Source organism: Rana temporaria, chromosome 2 (assembly GCF_905171775.1).
Source record: "Rana temporaria chromosome 2, aRanTem1.1, whole genome shotgun sequence".
In the NCBI taxonomy this organism is placed as follows: Eukaryota; Metazoa; Chordata; class Amphibia; order Anura; family Ranidae; genus Rana; species Rana temporaria.
Genome location: NC_053490.1, coordinates 473,231,571 through 473,249,515, shown reverse-complemented (window position 1 = coordinate 473,249,515; position 17,945 = coordinate 473,231,571). Strand labels below are relative to the sequence as shown.

The following is a 17,945-nucleotide window of genomic DNA, read 5'->3' as shown; positions in this document are numbered from 1 at the left end:
GTCTTGTTTAAAAAAAAAAAAACATGTCATACTTACTCCTCTGTGCAGTTGGTTTTGCACAGAGTGGCCACGATCCTCCTCTTCTGGCATCCCACAGCAGCGCTCCTGGGTCATCCTCTTCTTTTCGAGTGCCCCCTCAGATAGATGCTTTCCCTCGGGGGCACCCATGTGAGTGCGCTCCTGTGTCCTACTGCTGCATCCACTGCCACAGACAGTAGGCTCCCGCGTCATTGGATTTGATTGACAGCAGCGGGAGCCAATGGCTGTGCTGCTATAAATCTATTCAATCAGGGCGCGAGACTTCGGCTGTGTCCCCACTGCAGGAACGATCAGGCTCAGTTAGATAAAAGGGGGGCTCTAGGGGTTCTGGCTCACTACAAGAGGTTTTTATTTATATTATTTTTTTTATTCTATGCATTGAGGTGAAAAAACACAAGGGTTTACAAAGGTTTAGGAGTTTTGAGTTAATTAGCTGATTCGAGTGTGACAATATTGAACTTTTTCACAATATTCAAATTGTCTGAGATACTGAATTTGGGGTTTTCACTAGCTCTAAGCCATAGTTACCAAACTTAAAGGATCACTAAAGGATTTTTTTTTAAATAACAAACTTGTTATACTTACCTCCACTGTGCAGCTCGTTTTGCACAGATTGGCCCCAAACCTGGTCTTCTGGGGTCCCTCGTGGCTGTTTTGGCTCCCCCCCGCAAGGACTCAACACCTTAATGCGAGCAAGCTGGCGTGGAGTGCTTGCGGGCGCTCTCCTGTGATACAGCCGGCGGCCATAGCCACTCACTGTATCACTCGACCCCGCCCGCATCATTGGATGTGATTGACAGCAGTGCAAGCCAATGGCTGTGCTGCTTTCAATCAACCAATGAAGCCTGCTTGTTCACGGCGCAGGACTTGACAGGGGTCAGCTAAGTAATTGGGGGGGCTGGGGGGGTGCTTATACTCAGATGTTTTTTCACCTTAATGCATAGAATGCATTAAGGTGAAAAAACATTTACCTTTACAACCCCCTTAAAAGAAAGAAATGCTTTAAATATATCACTCTGTGTGTAATGAATCTATATATATAATATATGCGTTTCACTTTTTTCATTGAATTACTGAAATAAATTACCTTTTTGATGATATTCAAATTTTTTGAGATGCACCTTTATTTCTTCATAATTAAGTCTGTGTAAATTGTTTCTTATCTCTCAAGCCCCAGTGGAATGAGTGAGAGGTCTAACCCCGGAAACACATTGGCTTTGTTTACAATATTCCTTCAGATTTTACATTGGAATCATTTCCATCTGGAATTTTTAAAATCACAGTGTGGCCTTTCAATTCCATATTTGCAATAAAAAACTGACAGGGAATAAAAGAGGAGTTCCACCGAAAAATGGAACTTCCTCCTAACCCACTCCTCGCCCCCTTACATGCCACATTTGGCATGTAATTTTTTTGGGGGGGGAGTGGGGGCTTTAGGAGAAAGGGACTTCCTGTCCCACTTCCTCCTTCCGCCGAGGGACTGGAAAGGCGATTAGCTTAATCGCCTTTTCACAGCCCCTCCCTGTAGGCGAGCGCCTGTCCAATTGGACGGCGCCGTGCCGCTCGCGCATGCGCACTGCCGCTCGCGCATGCGCAGTGGGTGCCCGGCCTTGAAGCCGAAAGCTGGCACTGCCGGGTGCCCACACTAAGAATGAAGACGCCGGCCGGCGAGGGGGGGCGAGGAGCGGAGCCCCGGTCGGCGCGTCGCTGGAGCCGTGGAGCAGGTAAGTGTCAGTTTATTAAAAGCCAGCAGCTACACTTTTTGTAGCTGCTGACTTTTAATAAACTTTAAAAAAAAGGTGGAAAACCCCTTTAAATTATTTTCTGCATTATCCAAAAAAACAACAACTTTTGGCTTTAGATATACCATACTTTCATTATTAGTATTATCCTACTAAACAGGTTAGCAGTTTAGGGACACTAAACACCTACACTATAAAAAGGTAAAGCATAATTATATTTATTTAGTTTTATGTAATTTTACTTCATAAACTGTATGTATGTACTGTATATAGCCAATGTGCTAGGCGCACTGTACTTTCAACAAGAAAACAAAATACAATATATATAAAAAAAGAGGCTTGTTGATTTGGTTTATTTCATAGGTTATTGCATGAATTTTCTAGCTGTTAACATAAGCATTCATGTTTTCTTTTTGTACATTGTCAACTGTTTGCTGTTTTCTGTAGCTATATTTCACACCTTATTAAATCAGATTGCCTGAGATTTGACCTGTGTACGCCTGATTAAGTTTACTATCTCATGCACTGTGTTATTTCTATTAAAGCCAGGTGTGACATCTTAGGCACTTAGGAGAAGCCTGGGTTGTGCGCACTGATTATGTGTAAACTATGCTATGCAAGTGGCTTTTCAAGAACTGCAGGATTAGATTTCATAACCACATGGACCTCAGGCTTCCCTTGTGTTTCTATTAAATCGTCCAAAATCCCATTCTTCAAATTTGTCGAGCTCAATGCACACGTGTTTTCCTGCAGATTAATGCAACTTTTTAGATGTTAAGGTCCATTACTCTTTGATCCGTCGGTTTCAGCTATAGCGGCCTGACTTGTTATTTTGGGTTTTGTGTTGCTTGAGATAAATTTTCGGCTGTTGATTTTTTTTTCCATTTCCTTGAGAGGCAATCCCATAGGATTGGACGTTCCATGGACACATATAGCTGGGAAAGAGATGTGAGGTCATATCTTATTATGCCTGCAGCTTCCTGGATGGATAATAGCTGATTCGTTCACACAGTCACTTTTTAAAAATCATATTCAGAACAAATAATAAACGGGTTTAATCAGGTTAGATCCTCAGAGAGTCAATAAATAAGCACATTTAGAAGAGAATCAAGATTTACACAGCTGGAAGCGTTAAACAATGTAGCATCAGTAGAGAAAGCCTCGCTCCACCAAATACCTGACCCAGTGCATGAACCCAACTTTCCTGATTATTGAGTAGTAACCTCATTAAACCGTCCGGGGATCAGTAAACCTCGCTGAGACCTTTACAAAAATCTGATTAATGATTCAGTGCACCTGTAGGTATAGCACGGTCCTACTAGCTGAACCTCTACCTTCTTGCCAATAGAAAGGGCCTTATTTTGCTGACTCTAAGGTCATTATTAACCACAGATAAAATATTACATAATGGCCCAGTTCACCTATAAGTGATATTTCATTTCAGGACTGAATTTGCCTTGCATAAACACTCACCTGCATCTTATATCTCTCAAATCTTTGTCAACAATATCTCTGCAGCTGCTTTTAGATCTGCTTACCTATTTTGACCATTCCAAAGGGGTCATGCAGTGTCAGCAGAAGACATGCGACTAAATTACTTGGATTTGTAATGGCAGTGGATGGCAGAACCAAGAACTCAAATAATGAGACTACCTGTCAGAAAAGGGTACTCACTAAGGCCGAGATGCAGAGAGCAGCTCACTCTTGCGACTAAGCGCACTCCAACCCCTGGAAATGGGACAGAGGGTGGATGGCTGGGCAGGACTTGCTTGAAGGTCACAGAAGACAGGTACAGGATCTGATGGTGCTCAGAACTCAGCTGGTGTAGTTGTGCAGAAAGTCCAGAGCAGGCCGGGGGTCACACACCCAAATGGAGGGAAGTCCAAAGGCAAGCAGAGGGTCAAGTACTGGAGACTGGAGGTAATCCGGGTCACAGGCAAGGCGGTCAAGTGCAGGAGGCTGGCAGCAAAGTCCAGGTCACAAGCAGAGGGTCAAACACAGGAGACATCAGTGAAGTCCAATAAGCAAGCCAAGGGTCAGGTCAGGAGAGATCAGGGTAGTCAAGAGGCAATCCGGGTCACAGCAGTAGATCAGGCAGGAAACAGGAAACAGCAACTTGAAACACAGGAAGCTGAAGACAAAACAGCAATTTGCTGGGGGATTTGCTCAGCTTTTATAGGCAGCCAGGATGTCATGTGACATGCTGAGCAGATTGAGCTGTTTATTTCCCTGACACTACCCCATTGCAGTCACCTGAAGGGAGATTCAGTCTTCCAGTGTCCCCTCAGCCTAAAATGATAAGAGTGGGGTTATCATTTAAGCTGGCCATACATTATACAATTTTGTTGTTCAATTTCCTTTAGATAAACATTTAACTATGTAGTGCAAGGGCCTGCCAGATTGCATACAAATTGAAAGTGTTTAGGTTTGACCTCATATTATATGGTTTTGGAAAATTGTACAAGAAAATTGTCCAACATATGGACAGCCTTAGTAAAGTACTATAGAATGCATTGACCTTATACAATAACCCAAGCAAGCAATCAGATATAATGTTTTTCCAACTATAATAAACTCAGCCTAGGAGCACTGAAATGTGCTGTTTTATATAACTGAAGGATATATACAGGTGGTAGAAACAAGATATTGCTGTTACAAAGTTAATGGTAGGGGGTTAGACCAATGATCATGCCTCTGTGCTAGTAGCAGATAACAAGCTGCACTTTACATCTTTCAAACTACTTTCTTCTGCTTTGACCACTTGTGTCTGCCTTCCTAGGCTTATTAACCACTTAAGCCCCAGAGGATTTGGCTGCCAAATGACCGAGACACTTTTTGCGATTCGGCACTGCGTTGCTTTAACTGCCAATTGTGGGGTCGTGAGATGTGGCTCCCAAACAAAAGTTATATCCTTTTTTTCCCACAAATAGAGCTTTATTTTGGTGGTATTTGATCACCTCTGCGGTTTTTATTTTTTGCACTATAAACAAAGAAAAAGGGCAAACATTTTTGAAAAAAAAGCAATATGTTTTACTTTTTGCTCTACTAAATATCCCCCCAAAATATATAAAAAAAATATATAAAAAAAACATAATTGTTTCCTTCTTTTTATTCCGATTTGTATTCTTCTACATATTTTTGGTAAAAAAAAATTCAATAAGCGTATATTGATTGGTCTGCACAAAAGTTATAGCATCTACAAAAAAGAGTATGGTTTTATTGCATTTTTTTTACTAGTAATGGCAGCGATCTGCGATTTTTATCAGGGCTGCGATATTGCGGCGGACACACCAGACACTTTTGGCGCTATTTTGCGGCTTTTGTCATTTATACAGTGATTAGTGCTGTAAAAATGCACTGATTACTGTGTAAATGACACTGGCAGGAAAGGGGTTCACCACTAGGGGGCGATGAAGGGGTTAAGTGTGTCCTAGGGAGTGATTCTAACTGTGTGAGGGCTGAGCTACCTGTAACACGACACTGATCGCTGCTCCCGATGACAGGGAGCAGACGATCTGTGTCCTGTCAATAGGCAGAACAGGGAGATGCCTTGTTTACAACGGCATCCCACATTCTGCCACCCCGTCACACGATCACGGAACACCAGCTGACATTGAGTCTGCGGGTCCCGCTGGCACAGTCTCGGAGCCCGCGGCGGGTGCAGATTCGAAGCAACGTTGCTGTACGTTGCTTTGCCTGCCTGTGCCATTCTGCCGACATATATCTACGTTAGGCAGTCAAATTACTCACATAATTTGTAATAAAAACATCTTTGCCATTCTGAAGCTTCCTTTCAACCACTTTGCATATTATTTTATATATACTGTGATTCTGTACTTGCCAAATATGCCGCAGAAATCTCCCTCCACTGAGTCTGGCTGCATCCATTTTAACTGTGGGCAGCTGAAGCTGCTGCCTGCTCACTTCCTGGATTTACACAGACACACAGAGGCACACCTCCAGCTCTGCAGCCCTGCAGCTCTCATTGGCCCTCTTATGACTCACCCCCCCTCCCTCCTGGGCAAACTCTCACAAGAGAGTTGCCCAGCGCTGCGCAAACTGTTGGCGCTATATAAATCCTGTATAATAAAAGAGTGAGAGATAGAGCGGTGCATGATGTCATAAGCCTAGACTTTTTACCAGACAAGGAACAGGAAGTGGACTTTATAAGGTATTTACTGGCAGAAAAAAAGAAAAAAATGTATCCAAAGTTAAAACAACAAGGGCAGAAGATTTAATAGATGGAAAGTTGAAAAAATTACTAAAGGTCCGCTTTATCTTTGTCTATTTTGGTGCCATAAGCATCTCTGAATAACATAAACCACATCTGCCATATCAATCCTTCTCGACTTTAAAAGTTGTGTGGAAATATAAAGCCTTGGATATATCAACTACGTCACAAAGTGAAAGCACAGGCTTCAGATACAGTGAGCACCTATCAGCCACGGCCTTCTGACCCGACCTTTTCACCTGGATTGGGCCTAATCCTCATGCATGGAAAGTTATGTACAATTGTTTTCAGTGGATTTTCTCCTCTCTGTATACTTGCAGTATGTTTTTTACCAAAAAATCTGCTTCTTATCTGTGATTTCCAACAAGCGCACCTTTTAAAGGGATGTGTGGTATTCCAATATGTTGTACACGTGTTAAAGTGACTCTGTTGATTTCAATGAAATCTTAATATTGGTTCCCTGCGTAAGATAACTGGACAGTCCTTGCAGCTCCGCAGCCTCCAGCATAGTCTTCCCCTCACTTTGGCTAAATTGTGCATGACAGAAAGTGTTTATTGTCTCTAATGGAGACACAAACTGAAATAAAAACCTGACATTTAGGACACCCCTGAAAAATAAGTTTTTCCTGGAGTTAATCTTTACACTAAGTGGAAAATGCTACTTTGTCTATTTTTTGAAAGATTGCATTTGCAAGCTCGGTTTTCTTAACGGTGAATTCTCTTACAAGTTCCGGCCTTCCACTATCACACATACTGTAAAGCTGGCCATACACATATCATCTTCTTTCATTCAGCCTGTGGGCTGAACAAAACATAGCTAACAACATGCATTAATGAATCCCCCTGCCGGCTATTGTATTCTAAAAGCTTACGCTTGATTTGATGCAGGTGCTATTTGGGTAACAATTTTCCAACAAGCTGCTTCAACAAAAGTCCATTGAACAATCAATATTTGTAGATTGGAGAAGTACCGGCTGGGCCATACACAGCTCAAATGTTTGCTAAGTTAACAGAAATTGATTAAGCTCTATATGACCAGCCAAGTTGGACATCCAGTTGATGCATTTCTGCCTAAGGATCATTTTTTTTTCATTCAAGCGGAGATTGAACAAAAACAATGACTTGATTCCCACATCCAAACACTCACTGTGGATGAGGGAATCTTCCCCTCTGAGCTATTGTATTCTGACAGCAGGGAGACTTCCCTGCCATCCCAAAACACTGTTTAGTAGCCATGTGCATTCATTTTCGTCTGAATTTTAGGGATTTTCACGTTTCTTTTAACAAACGATAACGATCCGAAATCCAAAAGATCCGACATAAAAAATGCTTTATTTTTGTTTTGTTGCGACAACAGTTCGATATAGATAGGAGATTCGACATGACGGTGACAATAGAGATCTGTGTCTATCGAACCTTCGGTTGAATGTACCAAACCTAACTCTATTAGTCGAAGATTATTCTACATAGAGAGAAAAGATTTGACATAGAGAGAAAAGATTCAACATAGAGAGAAAAGATTCAACATTATAGAGACACAAAGATTCGACGAAGCAGCTAAAAACATACGATCACCGTGAGCGGACATTTATGATCAAATGCTTCGCCCATAGGCTATAGAAAAATTCTAGTGTTAGTTGACTAGTAATAATAATAAATATAATTATTACTAGTCATACAACATTAGAATTCTACTATAGCTTGTGGGCTGAGCATTTGACCGGAAATGTACGATTGCGACTTCGTCGAATCTTCTTAGAATATTCAACAGACACCATAAGCCTTCAATTGACAGATTCGACCTTAATTAATTAGGATTTTCAGACAAATGCATTTTCTACGTAACAAAATAAATAAAAACAAATTTTGGGAATAACTAAATAAATGTATATTTTGGACGCAAACGAAATTCCGAAACAAAATATTTCAGTGTACTTTTAGTGCTGCCGGCTGTAGCTGGTGGTGCTGATCAAGAGCGGAGAATCTGATAGGGCGGTTGTGCAGAAGTCAGTCGGTAGATCGACTTTTGTACAATCTTCCTGCCCAGACATGGATCAAAATTCTGTCCGTTCCTGCTGAACCGACTGAATTTGGATTTTTGTTAACTGGCTTAACTTTATTTAAAACACTTTGGTAAATTAGGTCAAGTGACTAAAGTGTTTATAGGATTCTTATCAAGGCCCTAGTTGTCCTCTTTGGCCATTTGGTGAACTGTCTGCCTTTTACTGTATGTACGCTAGTCAGCAATAACAATGCACACGCTGTCTTATTATAACGTCAACATGTTTTTCTGTATCGTTGAGGAAATGAATGCTTGTGTTTGCTCTTGCAGGTTCTGTGGATACAATAAATCTGTGCACAGCCCGGATGAAAAAAGACTCCACTTTGGAAATGGTCACTGTAAGTGTTGTGATTTATAAGGTCCATTTAACACCGATCATGTCTGAAGAGTGCATTCTTATTTGTATTCTGTTAACTAGAGCTCTTTACTCAATCGCAGAGATGGATGTGAAGGAAAGAAAGGGTACATTTACACATATGTGACACCTATTGGTTATTTTACTTATTGCAATATTGTAAGGAGAATAATGAGGTGACATCCTGTATATTTCATAAGGCATGCTTCACCAAGATTTAATCAGAAAGTCACCAGAACATTTTCTACTTTGTTGTCTGCTGAAAAAGAAAATTACATTTCTCTTAAAGGGAAACTATTGTGTACTTTTAGTGTGTATAATTTGTATTATTATTATTTTTACCTTAAAGTGTGTTCCCAATTTTTCACTTAAATTGGGATAACACCTACCGTACTTTATATTTGTTACATGTTCCCAATAACATAATGTAAAAAAACATAAAAATTGACTGCATATAGTTTGCTTGTTTATAAATCCCACCTAGCTTGCCCCTTCTATGTAATGTTAATAATACACTGCTTTTTTAGCTATCGTAATGTCAGGTGGCAGGGGTGAGCTTCTTGATCATGTGCCCACAGGCTGTCACATATTTAGAAGCTGTCAATTGTAAAACAAAAAAAAGTTGTCTCTGGCAGATCTCATTATCAGTTGTAAGATTTAAACCCTGTCTGTCCTATTTCACTAGCTTCCTGTGTTTTTTTTTTTTGTATCCCCTCTTGCCTTGTTGACTGTGTTTGCCTCAAAATATTTAAACACATGTCCAGGAAATCCAGAGTTGTCCTGCTTCAATCTGCCAATCAGCCACCACACGCCATATCCCACAACCACCAAATTCTTTACTTACCTCATCAGGGGGCTTGTTGTCTTTTCTGGGTTCTTGCAGCCACCAGACCTCGGATAATTTGCATGCATCGTGGCAGATCGTTAGTGGACCAGCTGCAAGAGCAAGGAATAGACAACCAGTTCCCTGATGATGCTCAGTAGTTCATGCACTCTAAAATATCGCAAAGGCCTCCTGGGATACATGACATTAGTTTCCCCCCGGAAGCTGTAGTTGAATATCATTCTTGCCTAGCTAAGAGGAATACAATAGTATCCCTTCCCCACACCCACTGGTTGGAAAGTGAAGGAGCAAAAGGTGATTGATAAGGCCTCCTGTTTTCTCTGCTCTTTCCTCCAATTAGCGTAATTATTTTTGGCATCTTTGCATACAGCTTACCTCATTTGCTCCCAGGGAAGCACCTCCCTCTCACAGCTAAAGTTATGCAATACAGGGAGTTAAAAGAGACTGGAATTAAGTCAAATTCAGGTATTTGCACATCCATTTAACGATTTATTAAAGAGGATCTTAACCCTGTTTGAAAAATACAAATACTGTAGCTGCTGACTTTAAAAAAAAAGGACAGTTACCTGTTCAGGGGTCGAGTGCTGACCTCAGCCGATGCGGTATTCCACCGGTCTTCAAGTCCCTGACACTGGCATGTTTTGTCTGGGCAGCTGGCTGGAACTCCTTTGTGCATGTGCACACCGTGCTGTGCTTTGTAAATGGTCGTGGGCAGTGAGGGGGAGACGAGCTTTCAGTAGATGTGCCGCAATGATCCGCCCGGGAGTGGGAATGGGTACCTGCCAAAACCAGGTACCTGTTCCCCGCCCCCAAAAAATGTGTCAAATATAGTGGAGGGAGGTGAGAGGAGGGCATACAGAGGAACTTCTCCTTTGGGCTTAAGTTTCGCTTTAAAGACAATAAGGCTGTATTAATTTGTGTCTTTTAGAATTTTTTTATTTGCCTGGTGTTTAACTTCAAGTAAAGAATTTTGTGGAGGGACTGTAATAGTGATGATGTTGTTTCTTCGTAATTGCAGTTTTTTCTTCCCGTTTGGTAAATATCTGGTTCCAATTAAACAACAAAAAACACTTTAAAATTACGAAGAACAAGCTGAAGATTTTGTTAATTCCATAAACAGATAGAAATAGGGAAAAGCCTCTAGTACATTAAACGTACAAAAAACAAAGGGGTAGGTACCATCATCCAGATTAATTAGAAAATTGGAAACCAAAATTAATTCCCCAGACTAATCTCCGAAAGTAAGGAAATGGACTATCTCGGTACCAGGTAGACACAATACATGATTTGAGTAAACATGTTATTTTATTCATAAAAAAAGATAAAAAAACATGATATCCATCATACATAAGGATATCATATTTAGTATTAAAACGACAATACAATAAAAGTACATGGGTGTCTATATATATATATTGCTGATACTTAATGTGCTCCAAAGATGGAAGCAAAGATAAAGTAGGTCCTCACAGGACATGTGGTCCTCTACATGTTTCACAGTTGATTACCGCTTCATCAGGAGAAAAGATGTCCCTTAGTTCCATAGTTTACACTGACATACCAGGTCAGTGTTACATTTAGATTTAGCTGAATTTATATTTACATTGCTATGGTTTTCTTGCTCCCTTCCCTGTCTTTCCTTACCTTTCTTCCCTCCCCCTTTTTTTCCCTTTTCCCTTTTTCTCTCTCCCCTCTCCTTTCCCCCCCCCCTTTTGTTCTAGACATTTTTCTCCTGATAAAGCGGTAATCAACCGCAAAATATGTGAGGATCACATGTCCTGTGAGGACCTACTTTATCTTTGCTTCCATCTTTTGAGCACATTAAGTATCAGCAAAATATATGTATAGACACCCATGTACTTGTAATGTATTGTTTTGTTTTGAATACTAAATATACTGTCTTTATGTATGTTGGATATCATGTTTTTTATATTTTTATATGAATAAAATAAATGTATTGTGTCTACCTGGTACCGAGATAGTCCATTTCCTTACTTTCGGAGACTAGTTTGGGGAACTATCTCCGTTTCCAATTTTTCTAATTCCATAAACAGACCAAAAATTTGAATAATGTGTCTCTTTGCACCGGGAGGCTGATACAGATGGATGTGTAAGCTGTCTGAATGATTATTACTGCAGTGTAGTTAGAACAGGCTTGATTACCCAACTGTAACATGTGGCTTTCAACCACGTGCCTTTCACATTGATTAGATCATTCAGATCAGTAACAATGGCTAATGAAATGGTCTATTATATGGAGAGATGTTTTTACAATAATTAGTACTTCCCTTCCCAGCTGATTCATATTGCAACTGGTCATCACTTGAAAATCCAGCAGGCTTGGGAAAGCTGATAAAAGCATCACAATGTAATACAACGTCCAATAATCCATAGCAGCCAATTAGATGTTAGATTACTGTAGCCAGAATAGTGGATAATGATGATATTCATGTTCTGTATGAGATGGGGTTAGTCACTTTAAAGAGAATATGTTCTCTGTAAGGTTTGCCTTAAAGAGAATATGTTTCTTTTGTCATTCAGGGCAAAATGATAGGTTCTCTTGAAAGCCCTTCCAGTGTGGCCAGGTTCACACCTCCCATGTTAAATAGTTACATAGTTGATTAAGTAAAAAAATGACACAGGTCCATCTAGTTCAAACATGTGTATGTGTGGATGTGCTTTTTATCCTTATTGGCGTTCAAATATTCACATATTTTCACTGCTCTAACATTGAAGAACCCATTGTGCAATTTAAGATTATACCCCCTTTTGTCCAATTTGATTAATGGTAAAGAGGTTATTGTAGTTTATATAATCACCTTTGATGTATTTGCACATTGCAATCATATGTGCATTGGTGCACAACAGCGCTATTTATTTTAAATGACACCCCAGTGCACTAAGGCAACACACGTGCGCTGCAGCTACCATGTGTTTCATTCCCTTGAAATAGCATCATTGATTTTGATGTAGCACACCCCACATAGGACCTGCAGATGAAAGGGATCCCCCACTCCTGCACAGGCAGGCATACCAAATCTTCACAGGCACAAAACAGTCCATTTGTCTTTGTTGTTTATTAGGGGGTTAACAATTTGTATAGGGAGAAGTTATGGGATGCCCACTTGACTTCAGCAAACTTCAGGGACAACTTCCTATATACAGTCTCCTCTTCACTTTCCTCTTGCACACTCTTGGTCTCTGTTGGTACACTCCTGGGGGAACTTAGCATTCTCCCTGTCTGTTCAGTAGTGGTCTATTACAGGCAGGAACTCATAGTCCCTTTTGCATGGAACTCTTCCTTTTGCTTCCTTTGTGGTCACTCTTTCCAGTACCACCTCTTCTGGCCCTGCCAGGCCACCTAGCAGCAGCTGCCTCTTTCACCAGCCCTACTGGCTACCTCTTCACAACAGTCCACCCATCTGACTCTTCACTAGCCCACCCAGCTAACTCTCAGGAGATCTCTCAGGGGAAGGACTAAAGACTTAAGCCCACCGTTGTATTAAAGGGAGATTGACTACATGTGGCAGTCCCCCCCCCCCCCATTTGTTGGTCCTCACCAGTGTTGAACTACTCACCCTGTCCTCTCATTGCTTCCGCTCCTCCAGTAAAGATTTCTCCCTTGTGTCTTTGGCAGGATCTCTCCAGCACCCAAGCCCCAAGTCAACCCCCCAAACTAGGGGGATACCCCTTAGGGTCACCGACAGCCTCCTCAACACTGTATCTCCATCTTCCCTTTGACTGCCCTGCTGGCATGGCCCATGTATGTTTATAAGGTAAACTCAGTCCCCTGCCAGCCCACTACTGGGGACTCCTCCTAACTCCTACCCACTAAATTTAGACGGTTCTCCAACTTTACAGACACCAGGGGGAGGCACCAGAGGGCTGCCAGGTGAGTCATCCAGCTCTGAACTCTAATAACCCTGACCTAATTACAGACTAACAAATGTACAATATGAATCAGAGTATAGTTTGCCTATTCTACACACTACATCTATCACACACTAGAGGGTGCTACATTAGTCTTGCTGTGGTGCTTCGGCAGTTCTTTCAAAATAAATGAGCTGCCTAACACAATGTGTGTTGATACACAATGGTAATGTGCCTGCATTACCACAGAGATGTATATCTTGCCTGATACTCATTATTGCAGCACCCACTGCTCTGTACTTCCATTGCGTCAAACGAGGAGTATGCAACCTCGTGGACCTTTCTATTTTTTTTACAATTTATATTTTTTTCTGACCACTGAGATTACAGCTATTGCTCTACATCCAGCATTTCATCGCTGGACCTCCGTGTCCCCGATCCTGCAGCTGCTGAGTCATTTGCAGCTGCTCAGCCCATCCTCCTCTCCTCTTGTCTAATTATGGAAGGCTTCATATTATGTAAAACCATTCACAAATTCACCAGGACAAGTCGCAGCATCCTGCCCCGCTGTAGGCTGCCTTTTCTGATTCTTCAGTCCTCCTCTCTACCATCTGAGCTATCGAAGAGTACGCTCTGTAGGCTGCCTTTTAAAATCTATGGCAGGCTGACGCTGGACAGAGCTGAACATTGTCTCTATGCTTTCAGAAACAAAGGTCCAGAATGCAAGTCTTCTGCGTTCCGAAGCTTCGTCCCTGAATGTATACGTACCTAAAAATGGGTGCAACTCGGTACAGCTATGTCACAGCCTGCTACAGACTTTGATAGGCTGCACCAGGGCTGGGTACACTAAAACACCAGGGGGACACACAGCTCCTAGATGGTGCCATGTGCATGGGGCCTTAAAGGAATAACACCATTTTCTAACACTGCACCGCAGCTGGACAGCGGAGTATAAATAAGGCATTAGAAAACCATGTGAAGTAAACTATAATACAGTTCCCATGTTTTCCTAATTCATGGGAAACACATTTAAAGAGTATTGATATGAACTGGCTCATAAATGTATCTAACCTGGAAAAAAAAAGATGATGTCACGGGCAAAACCTTATAATCTTCTCTGAGACAGCCGCGTATTATGACAACTGCATTTGACATTTGAAACGTTTAAAAAAAAAATCTTTAGATTTAAAAGCCCAAAATGTCTTCTGGCTGTAAAAAGACTTTGGCAGGAAAAATGCTTTCTAAGCATCACTTTATCAGATTTGAAAAGCTCATAAAAGAAGTGTTTCCACACTTGTGTAACTAGTGCTGTTTGATAAGGTGTTTCTGCTTCAAAGCCATGTAAAGCTCAGGAATTTTAACACCTGTAATTGGGGTCTAAATATAAGTAGCTCTCATATATTAATCAAGCTTTACGGAGTGTAACTTGTGAAGTCTTAGACTACTATAAACAATCTCCCATCCTCTCAGCTCATTTGTTATAGTAAACAGGTCTGTATTAGTTACTTGTTAATTTACCGTCAAAATAAATACTTTGTTGCTAAATGAATGTGTAAAGCGATTATATTTTGGGGGGGTAACAGAACCATAAACAGTCAGACTTTAAGAACAACTGGTGGCAAGAAATCCAAATTGCTTTTCTTGAGTGTGGCATGCTTGGGATCCACTGCAAACAGTTTTTTCAACTGAGGCCCCGTACACACGACCGAGTTTTTCGGCAGAATTCAGCCAGAAACTCGATCGGAGCTGAATTCTGCCGAGAAACCCGGTCGTGTGTACACTTTCGGCCGAGGAAGCCGACGAGTTCCTCGTCGAGCCAAATAGAGAACATGTTCTCTATTTCCTCGTTGTTCAATGAGGAAAGTTGGCTCGCCGAGATCCTCGGCGGCTTCACACAGAACTCGACGAGCAAAACGATGTGTTTTGCCCTTCGAGTTCCTCGGACGTGTGTATGGGGCCTTAACCAAAGGTGCTGTCTGTTCCTTTCCCCATGGAGAAAAGGTAAAGATTTTAGAACACGTGCTGACAAAAGTTAGTCTGCAGTTGTGGAAAGTAGAAAGACGTAGACCAGTGTTGCCAACTGTCTGTATTTTTATGGACAGTTCGTAAAAATGGGCACTTCCCCCCTGTTTGTAAATGTCCGTGGTTGCGGGAATGTGCCAGTAAAAATAGCCGAGATCAATTCGGCTTGGAACTGCGCATGGAGATTGGAGGCAGGGGGTGATTGGAGGCAGGGGGTGATGGTGGCTGCGGTGGCACCACAGAGGGGGATGGAGACAAAGGGCAATGGAGGAAAAGGGCAATGGAGGCAGGGGGAGATTGGAGGCGGGGGTGTTAGTGGCAGGGGGTGATTGGAGGCAGGGTGTGTTGGTGGCACCGCAGAGGGGGATGGTGGCACCGCAGAGGGTGGGGGATAGAGACAGGGGTTGTTGGTGGCACCGCAGAGGGGGATAGAGTCAGAGGACGATGGAGGCAGGGGGCCTGGGGGAGATTGGAGGCAGGGGGAGATTGGAGGCAGAGAAAGATTGAAGGCAGGGGGAGATTGTGGCACCGCAGAGGAGGGTGAAGGCAGGGGGTGTTGGTGGCAGAGGGGGATGGAGGCAGGTGATGTGAATAATTTGCCCTTATTATATCGAAAATAATTTATTTTTTATTTATTTTTACCTTAATATCTACCTTAAATCACATTGCTATTTGCCTAGTGTACTTGTTTGTAGCCTAAATACTGTAATTTGCACCTAAAAATGTAATTTAGTAACTTTTGTGAAATGCCAGTAAAAACGTGGCTGTGTCAGTAAATTTTCGGGTGTTGTGCCTGTAAATTTCAATCTGGTAGGTTGGCAACACTGATGTAGACAAACTCTTTTTTTGTAAAATACACACATATAGCCGGATTCAGAGAGACGGGAGCATCTTTAGTTAGGCGTAGCGCATCTCATATGCGCTACGCCGACGTAACATTGAGAGGCAAGTACTGTATTCACAAAGCACTTGCTCCCATATGTATGCCGGCGTAACATAAATGGGCAGGCGTAAGCCCGCGTAATTCAAAGTAGCAAGGCAGTGGGCGTGTTCTATTCAAATGAATCGTGACCCCATGTGAATGCATGGCCGAATGAACGGCGCATGCGTGCGCATGCTCAGAATCACATCGCAAATACTCCTTAAGAAACGACGGCGCAATGCGTACGACGTGAACGTCACTTACGCCCAGCCCCATTCACGTACGACTTACGTAAACGACGTAAAATCCGACGGCACTTCCGACGTCCATACCCTAAATGACTTAGACCAGCTATTTGGTGGTTTAACTTTACGCCGGAAAAACGCCTTACGTAAACGACGTAGATTAGAGCGACAGGTGCAAGTACGTTCGTGAATCGGCGTATCTAGCTCATTTACATATTCGAGGCGTAAATCAACGGAAGCGCCCCTTGCGGCCAGTGTAAATATGCACCCAAGATACGACGGCGTAGGAGACTTACATCGGTCGTATCTTGGCAAAATTCAGACGTATCTAGTTACCTGAAAACCGCGCATAGATAAGACAGCGCACATTTGGACTTTCAACGCCGTATCAGTAGATACGTCGGCGTAAGTCTCTCTGAATCCGGCTAATAATACTTATCATCACAGTAAGGGCTGGCCCAAGACATTGTGCTGCCTGGGTCCATGAATGAAACGCAGCCCCCCCAAAAAGAAAAAATCATGCACATCCAGCAAAGAGGCATTTCCATAAAGCAAAGAGACATTTCCATAAAGCAAAGAGACATCCTCAAATACTCAAATAGTAAAGAGACAGCCCAATCCAGCAGAGACATCCCCATATATTCAGCAAAGATGCATTTCCATAAATTCAACAAAGAGACATTTCCATAAAGCAAAGAGACATGTCCATATAGTAAACAGACAGCCCAATCCAGAAAAGAGACATCCCCATATATTAAGCAAAGAGACATGCACAATCCAGCAAAAAGACATGCCCAAAAATATCAGCTCAGCTCACAGGTATATGAATTGTGCAGCAACACGAAAGCTCCCCCCTTCCTCTTCACCGCCACGACCAACTACGCTCCAATCCTGGCTCAGTATTGCAACAGCAATAGTACTGCGGCAACAGCAGCCCTGCAATGGCGGCGGATGCTCCTGCTATTGAAGCCTGTGCTGTTCTGGGAGCACTAGAGGGAGAGAGCTTAGGGTCCTCAGGCAGTGCACCCCTGTTGCTGTCCCTCTTAAAGTGCCACCTGGGTCCCATTGACTCGCCAGGACCCATGGTAGGGCTGGTCCTGATCACAGTTCATTCCATTCGATCTTCAATGTCTTGCAGAGCTAGAGACACCCTTAGAATCTTCATAGTTGCAGAGATAGAGTGTCTGTTTTAAGGGCCGTACAAATGGCCCGAATATTGGGTGGTATTGGCCGGTTCAATAGAAACCGCCAGACATTCGTATGACATATGTGTGTATGACAGCCAGTCCAACAGAAGCGGGCCGAACACCCAAGGCATTACCGAAAAAGGTCTGTGGAACGGCATCCAATAAGCGCTCTCAGTCAATAGCTGAAAGTGTTGAGTGGTGTGTTCTGGCTAGTCCCCCAGTAAGAAAACAATAGCTCAGCGGGGGATATCGATGTGCTAACATTGGATTGTTAGTACAGGATCTCCTCCTGAGCTCTTCAGTTTTTATTTTTATTTTACATTAGTACATGTCCTCCATGGCAGTGCCTACCTACCCATGTAGCCATGCCATAAAAAAATAACAGGATTTTGATCCTATAGACTTCAGTGGGATTCGTTTTTTTTC

At 42.3% G+C, this 17,945-nt stretch overlaps 1 protein-coding gene across 2 annotated transcripts in view; it reads left to right on the top strand.

Annotated features, from left to right (window-relative positions):
• EPHA3 (EPH receptor A3) overlaps positions 1-17,945 on the top strand; it is a 481,147-nt gene that overhangs the window by 385,060 nt on the left and 78,142 nt on the right. For both annotated transcript variants that reach the window (XM_040338731.1, XM_040338730.1), the window contains exon 9: positions 8,345-8,412. In XM_040338731.1, the coding sequence (XP_040194665.1) occupies positions 8,345-8,412 (68 nt within the window). The remainder of the gene's footprint in view (positions 1-8,344; positions 8,413-17,945) is intronic.